Raw genomic sequence first — 8,499 nt, 5'->3', positions numbered from 1 at the left:
ATTCATGGACCTAACCTTCCAGGTTCCTATGCAATATTGGTCTTTACAGCATTGGACCTTCCTTCCATCACCAGTCATATCCACAACTGGGTGTTGTTTTGACTTTGGCTCCATCTCTTCATTCTTCCTGGAGTTATTTCTGCACTGATCTCTAGTAGCATATTGGCCACCTACGAGCTGGGGAGTTCATCTTTCAGTGTCCTATCTTTTTGCCTTTTCATACTGTTCATGGGGTTCTCAAAGCAGGAATAGGTGGTGGTTTGCCATTCCCTTCTCCAGTGGACCACATTTTGTCATTTTCAGGGGCTAGATCTGATAGACAGAGTGCCAGATGAACTATGGACGGAGGTTCGTGACATTGTACAGGAGACAGGGAAAAGACCATCCCCAAGAAAAAGAAATATAAAAAAGTGAAATGGCTGTCTGAAGAGGCCTTGCAAATAGCTGTGAAAAGAAGAGAAGCCAAAAGCAAAGGAGGAAAGGAAAGATATACCCATTGAATGCAGAGTTCCAAAGAATAGCAAGAAGAGATAAGAAAGCCTTCCTCAGTGATCAGTGCAAAGAAATAGAGGAAAAGAACAGAATGGGAAAGACTAGAGATCTCTTCAAGAAAATTAGAGCTACAAAGGGAACATTTCCTGCAAAGATGGGCTCAATAAAGCACAGAAATGGTAGGGACCTAACAGAAGCAGAAGATATTAAGAAGAGGTGGTAAGAATACACAGAACTGTACACAAAAGATCTTCATGACCCAGATAATATTGATGGCATGATCACTCACCTAGAGCCAGACATCCTGGAATGTGAAGTCAAGTGAGCCTTAGAAAGCATCACTATGAACAAAAATAGTGGAAGTGATGGAATTCCAGTTGAGCTCTTTCAAATCCTAAAAGATGATGCTGTGAAAGTGCTACACTCAATATGCCAGCAAATTTGGAAAACTCAGCAGTGGCCACAATAATGGAAAAGCTCAGTTTTCATTTCAATCCCTAAGAAGGCAATGCCAAAGAATGCTCAAACTACCGCACAGTTGCACTCATCTCACATGCTAGTAAAGTAATGCTCAAAATTCTCCAAGCCAGGCTTCAGCAATACATGAACCGTGAACTTCCAGATATTCAAACTGGATTTAGCAAATGGAGAGGAACCAGAGATCAAATTGCCAACATCCGCTAGATCATTGAAAAAGCAAGAGAGTTTGAAAAGCAAGACTAAGAAACACCTATTTCTGCTTTATTGGCTATGCCAAAGCCTTTGACTGTCTGGATCAGAATAAACTGTGGAAAATTCTTAAAGAGATGGGAATACCAGACCACCTTACCTGCCTCTTGAGAAATATGTATACCAGTCAGGAAGCAACAGTTAGAACTGGACATAGAAAAACAGACTGTTTCAAATCAGAAAAGGAGTATGTCAAGGCTGTATATTATCACTCTGCTTATTTAACTTATATGCAGAGTACACCATGAGAAACGCTGGGCTGGATGAAGCATAAGGTGGAATCAAGATTGCTGGGAGAAGTATCAATAACCTCAGATATGCAGATGACACCACCCTTATGGCAGAAAGTGAAGAACTAAAGAGCCTCTTGATGAAAGTGAAAGAGGAGAGTGAAAAAGTTGGCTTAAAGCTCAACATTCAGAAAACTAAGATCATGGCATCTGGTCCCATCACTTCATGGCAAATAGATGGAGAAACGGTTGAAACACTGGCTGACTATTTTTTTGGGCTCCAAAATCACTGCAGATGGTGACTGCAGCATGAAATTAAAAGACACTTGCTCCTTGGAAGAAACGTTATGACCAACCTATACAGCTTATTAAAAAGCAGAGACATTACTTTGCCAACAAGGTCTGTCTAGTCAAGGCTATGGTTTTTCCAGTAGTCATATATGCATGTGAGAGCAGGACTATAAAGAAAGCTGAGCACTGAAGAATTGATACTTTTGCACTGTGGTGTTGGAGAAGACTCTTGAGAATCCTTTGGACTACAAAGAGATCCAGCCAGTTCATCCTAAAGGAAATCAGTTCTGAATATTCATTGGAAGGACTGATGTTGAAGCTGAAACTCCAATATTTTGGCCACCTGATGCGAAGAAATGACTCATTTGAAAACACCCTGATGCTGGGAAAAATTGAAGGCAAGAGGAGAAGGGGATGACAGAGAATGAGATGGTTGAATGGCATCTCTGACTCAATGAACGTGAGTTTGAGTGATCTCCGGGAGTTGGTGATGGACAGGGAGCCCTGGTGTGCTGTGGTCCATGGGGTCACAAAGTCAGACACAATGGAGCGACTGAACTGAACTGTACTGAGGCTAAGCTGTATTTGGTAAGATGAGTTTATATGGATGCATATACATTATACTATACATTAAGGAATACCCAGGAATTTGACTCTAAATCTTCTGTAGTATTTTTATTTTATGACAGAGAAATTTTGATAATATATAAAATGTCCTTATCACAGTGTGGCACAAAAATCTTACTAATGCTGATAAGTATTAATATGGCTGGATCTATGATAGCTGACTAATATTTATTGAGAACTAACTCTGTGCCAGATACTGTGATAAGCACTTTATTAAGTCATTTATTATTTCACTGCAAGCCTGTAAGTTTTATATATAATAATAATATGAGAAACTATCATTATCACTATTTTACAGAGCAAACAGATAAAGGGAAATTAAAGTAGCTTTCTCAAGATCATATAGCTAGAACCAGGATTTAATAACTGGCAGTCTGGATCCAGGGCTTCCCTGGTGGCTCAGTGGTAAAGAATCTGCCTGCTAATGCAGGAGCTATGGCTTTGTTTCCTGGGTCAGAGAGGTCCCCTGCAAGAGGTAATGGCAACTAATGGCAGTAATGTTGCCTGGGAAATCCCATGGACAGAGGAGCCTGGTGGGCTACAGTCTACAGGGTCGCAAATGAGTCGGACATGACTTAGCAGCTAAACAACAACAACAAAGGAACCTGAATTTCTCACTCTTGGAAATTATACTGTGGTTATGTAAGATATTAACATTAGAGTTTAGTTGAGAGATGTAAGGGCCTTTGAATTAATTCTGTAAATTTTCTAAACCTTTAAAATCAGTTCAAAATATGTAAAAATCAATTATTTAAAACTTATGATCCTAAAAGATGATGCTGTGAAAGTGCTTCACTCAATATGCCAGCAAATTTGGAAAACTCAGCAGTGGCCACAATATTGGAAAAGGTCAGTTTTCATAAAAATCCAAAAGAAAGGTAATGCCAAAGAATGCTCTAACTATTGCACAATTGTACTCATCTCACATGCTGGTAAAGTAATGCTCAAAATTCTCCAAGCCAGGCTTCAACAGTATGTGAACCGTGAAATTCCAGATATTCAAGCTGGATTTAGCAAATGGAGAGGAACCAGAGATCAAATTGCCAACGTCTACTAGATCATTGAAAAAGCGAGAGTTCCAGAAAAACATCTATTTCTGCTTTATTGACTATGACAAAGCCTTTGACTGTGTAGATCACAACAAACTGTGAAAAATTCTGAAAGAGATGGGAATACCAGACCACCTGATCTGCCTCTTGAGAAACCTATATGCAGATCAGGAAGCAACAGTTAGAACTGGACATGGGAAAACAGACTGTTTCCAAATCGGTAAAGGAGTACGTAAGGCTGTATATTATCACCCTGCTTATTTAACTTATATGCATAATACATCATGAGAAACGCTGGGCTGGATGAAGCCCAAGCTGGAATCAAGATTGCCGGGAGAAATATCAATAACCTCAGATATGCAGATGACACCACTCTTATGGCAGAAAGTGAAGAGGAACTAAAGAGCCTCTTGATGAAAGTGAAAGATGAGAGTGAAAAAGTTGGCTTAACGCTCAACATTCAGAAAACTAAGATCATGGCATCTGAGCCCATCACTTCTTGGCAAATACATGGGGAAACAATGGAAACAGTGACTTACTTTATTTTTGGGGGCTCCAAAATCACTGCAGATGGTGACTGAAGCCATGAAATTAAAAGACACTTGCTCCTTGGAAGAAAAGTTATGACTAAGATAGACAGTTTATTAAAAAGCAGAGATATTACCTTGCTGACAAAGGTCTGTCTAGTCAAAGCTATGGTTTTTCCAGTAGTCATGTATAGATGTGAGAGTTGGACCATAAAGAAAGCTGAGTGCCAAAAAATTGATGTTTTTGCACTGTGGTGTTGGAGAAGACTCTTGAGAGTCCCTTGGACTGCAAGGAGATCCAACCAGTCCATCCTAAAGGAATCAGTCTTGAATATTCATTGGAAGGATTCATGCTGAATCTGAAACTCCAGTACTTTGGCCACCTGATGTGAAGAACTGACACATTTGAAAAGACCCTGATGCTGGGAAAGATTGAAGGTGGGAGGAGAAGAGGACGACAGAGGATGAGATGGTTGGATGGCATGACCGACTCAATGGATGTGAGTTTGAGTAAACTCTGGGAGTTGGTGAGGGACAGGGAGGCCTGGCGTGCTGCAGTCCATGGGGTTGCAAACTGTGGACACTACTGAGCGGCTGAGCTGAAATGATGATTTCCGTTTTTCTTTCTTTTTCTGAAATGAATCTTTACAACTCTTTCCCGGTACTTCCTATTTAATTTTTGTAATATTCATACCTTCTCCACACACAACAGGTAGCATGTCCTGTTGGAACTTCAGTTTCTAAAAATGCTGCAGTTTTAGATACAAGAACACTCATCACTATATATCATTCCTTATTTCATTCCAATATCTTACCATCTTCTTTGTATCCAGAGAGTAAGTTCAATTTTGACCTAAGTGTCACAGATTACTACCATGTCTTTTCATCAGATATAGTCAATTCTAATTTTCATGTCAATGATTTTACCTGGCTAGCAATTCTAAATTTGTCGTTCCCAAAGGGTGTAGAATCAGAAGATTTGTTTTGTGAGTTAGCTTAGTTAAATTATATTAGCAACTTTGTTTTAATTGCTTCTAAGGGACTTCATCCCCAAAGTACTAGAAATTTTCTAAATTCTACTCAAACCATACTGTGAACTTTAAATTGCTTTTGGGATTAAAAACATCCTCAAAGCAGCAAAGATCTTAAGTTGTTTTGGTACTCCATTGGCTGATCCTTTACTAGTGAAATAAATGACTATAAAAAGCTCTAGCTTTCATTTTTACTGAAAATCAGTTCTGTTTTGCTAGTGGTTAGTTGCCTTTTTTTCCCACAATGTAGAAATGGCAGCTACTTTATATTAATGAAAAAAAAATGATAAACAAATACTTCTTCTTTTAGTTGTTTTACTGAATTTACTGGGTTGGAATTTATGAGACTAGCAATCTCATAAAAAAGTAAGTCGACTTCTGTTTCTGTTTTAATATAAAAATACTGATACAAATAATTATAACATATTGCTAATGCTTAAGAATATTTTAGAATGACTCACCTCTCTTTATTATAGGTTTTCTGAATATGTAGTGAGAGGATCATCAGCAGAGCAGCTCTTAGAGCAGAAGTTAAGCTGCTAGATTTCTGTGGAGGGAGAAGCTAATCTATATTTTCTCAAGCATGGAGGTAAAAGAGTAAATTCCCTGTCCCTTAAATCTTTCAGTTCATATATATATTTTTTTGTTTTGAGTGGAGATTATGACAGATGCACTAAAGTTTTCTGAGATCAACTTGTTATTCTTTATCTGGCAGGAAAATAAAGTCACCTAGATGTACCCAATTACCCAATTGTACCAAGTTGCCCAATTTGTACCAAAAAAAGACTAAGAAGAATAATTGTATATAAAATATTTTCTTTTATAAGTATTGCTGCTGCTACTTCTGCTAAGTCGCTTCAGTCGTGTCCAACTTTGTGCGACCCCATAGATGGCACCCACCAGGCTCCCCCGCCCCTGATATTCTCCAGGCAAGAACACTGGAGTTGTTTGCCATTTCCTTCTCCAGTGCATCAGAGTGAAAAGTCAAAGTGAAGTTCCTCAGTCATGTCCCACTTTTCATGACCCCATGGACTGCAGCCTACCAAGCTCCTCTGTCCATGGGATTTTCCAGGCAAGAGTACTGAAGTGGGGTACCATTTATAAGTATTACTAATGCCTTAATTAATATTTTAGGATATTATAGGTATACATTTCTCCTCAAATTAGAAATTACCAAACATCCTTTTGCTAAAGATGTTATCTTTTCAGTTTGTTTTTCTAGTCGCAATCTATTTGCAACTGATGTTATATTACTGTTGATGCAGGATTACACATACCATTTGATTTTAGTAGCTGTAAAACAATTATTTTTGTTACAGATAACATTAGTTGTATTCTGGCATGTTTGATCAAAATGTTATGGTGACATTGCATTCAAAATAATTTCAAACTCATAATGTGAGACATAATTCTAACCCAGCTATATTGTTCTGAATCTCTTCTAAAAAGGGCACATTTTCTTTTCTTTGCATTTAAGCCTTCTTCATGAGTTCTGAAAGTCTAACTGATTTTAGCTTAGAGGATTTTAGCGTATTTTTATGCTATCTGTGTATCCAGTTATAGGTCCACATTACGCATAAGGGAAACCACTTAAGGCTGCAAACAACTCTTACAAACACTGTGATAACAGATCCACATGTATTCCAACTGCTGCAGAATTTCTTTTGTTGAAAGAAAATGGGAAAGATCATTAGTTAATGGAAAGACCATTAATATGGGAAAGACCAATCAGTCTTCTGTTACAGAATTTGTCCTCCTGGGGCTCTCTGGCTACCCAGAGCTTGAAGCCATTTATTTTGTGCTGGTGTTATTTATGTACCTGGTGATCCTGCTGGGAAATGGTGTCATCATCATTGTAAGTGTCTGTGACTCTCACCTGCATACCCCCATGTACTTTTTCCTCAGTAACTTATCATTCTTGGATATTTGCTACACCAGTTCTTCTATCCCCTTATTTCTCAGCAGCTTCTTAACTTCAAAGAAGACCATTTCCTTCTCTGGATGTGGAGTACAAATGTTTCTCTCCTTTGCTATGGGAGCCACGGAATGTGTCCTTCTAAGCATGATGGCATTTGACCGCTATGTGGCCATCTGCAACCCTCTGAGATACCCCATCATTATGAGCAAGAATTCGTATGTGCCTATGGCTGCAGGGTCATGGATTGCATGGGGTGTCAATTCTATGTTGCAGACTTCTCTTGCAATGCGGCTTCCTTTTTGTGGGGATAATGTCATTAATCATTTTACTTGTGAAATCTTGGCTGTCTTAAAATTGGCCTGTGCTGATATCTCCGTAAATGTTATCAGCATGGTTGTTGCTAATATGATTTTTCTTGTGGTCCCAGTACTTTTTATTTTCATTTCTTATGTTTTCATTCTCTCTACCATCCTGAGGATTCCTTCTTCAGAAGGAAGGCGCAAAGCCTTCTCCACCTGCTCTGCCCACTTAACAGTGGTGATTATATTCTATGGAACCATCCTCTTCATGTATGCAAAGCCCAAGGCTAAAGATTCCTCTGGTATAGACAAACTCCAAGTCACAGACAAAATCATCTCTCTTTTCTATGGAGTCGTGACGCCTATGCTCAATCCCCTCATCTACAGTTTGAGGAACAAAGATGTGAAGGCAGCTGTGAAGAATATACTCTGTCAGAAATGCTTCTCAGGGGGAAAGTGAATGTTGCTTTAAAAAATTCATTTACTCTGAATGCAGGACTAGTTCTCACCTGTAAGTTCCAAAATAAATGTAAGGATTGGTAGCACCATTGATTCTTGAAATTCTCATTTTTCTGTTCCTATGGTCTAAATGTGAGAGAAATCTAAGGCCCACGTTCTTCATGACTCTCTTAAAGAGAAAAGGGAAATAAATCTATGGGTAGAAAAGATTCTCATCCAAACCACGGTTAGTTTAACTCTAGAATGATGAGTTCTATAATCTTATGTAAAGAGAAGTAGCATTTAACTAGTTTAACCTCTTATCTTCTATGTGCACCAATTTTCTGGTTTCAAAACTTTCCTAGGAAGGTAAAATACAAAGTGCCTTTTAAGGGTCAGTGTGCTAAATAAATTCAGCACTGAATGATTCATAATGGGGTAGTGTTTGACCTTAGAGAGGAATGACCACTTTTGGATGTTAGATACCTGGCTGTGTGTATATCATAGGAAAGAGTAGAAAAATGATGCTATTTTTCCTAGAGCTGATATTCTCTTGCCTGCAATCTGGCAAGCATATTTCTGTACAGTTGTCTGAAGGAATGTGAGGCTTTGTGCATACATGCCAACTGATGAGGGAATTTGGTCTATTTTTGTTTCAATGGATGAACAGTGGTGACTTTGAGTGAAAATTATAATTACTGTTAAGTGACATAAAAATTACTTAGTTTCTTAAAAACTTGTTTGTACAGTTCTCTGGGAACTTGGTAATGATTTAAAGTGTCACAGATTAGGTGTTTTTACTGTTACATGAATTTCCTGTAAAATATGAGCTTTCTATTCATTCATTGAGTCATTTCTTCCTTAATTC

General features: G+C 38.4%; 1 protein-coding gene across 1 annotated transcript; it reads left to right on the top strand.

The window, feature by feature from the left end:
* Positions 1 to 6,690: 6,690 nt before the first annotated feature.
* Positions 6,691 to 7,653, top strand: LOC120864103 (olfactory receptor 13C7-like). The gene has a single exon (XM_040240943.1). The coding sequence runs from the start codon at positions 6,691 to 6,693 to the stop codon at positions 7,651 to 7,653; it is 963 nt and encodes a 320-aa protein (XP_040096877.1).
* The last annotated feature ends 846 nt before the right edge of the window (positions 7,654 to 8,499 follow it).

Source organism: Oryx dammah, unplaced genomic scaffold (assembly GCF_014754425.2).
Source record: "Oryx dammah isolate SB20612 unplaced genomic scaffold, SCBI_Odam_1.1 HiC_scaffold_1, whole genome shotgun sequence".
NCBI lineage: Eukaryota > Metazoa > Chordata > Mammalia > Artiodactyla > Bovidae > Oryx > Oryx dammah.
This window is presented reverse-complemented; position numbering and strand designations above follow the sequence as displayed.

Coding starts and splice junctions, on each gene's coding strand:
- LOC120864103 (XM_040240943.1), top strand. CDS start 6,691: ATGGGAAAGACCAATCAGTCTTCTGTTACAGAATTTGTCCTCCTGGGG.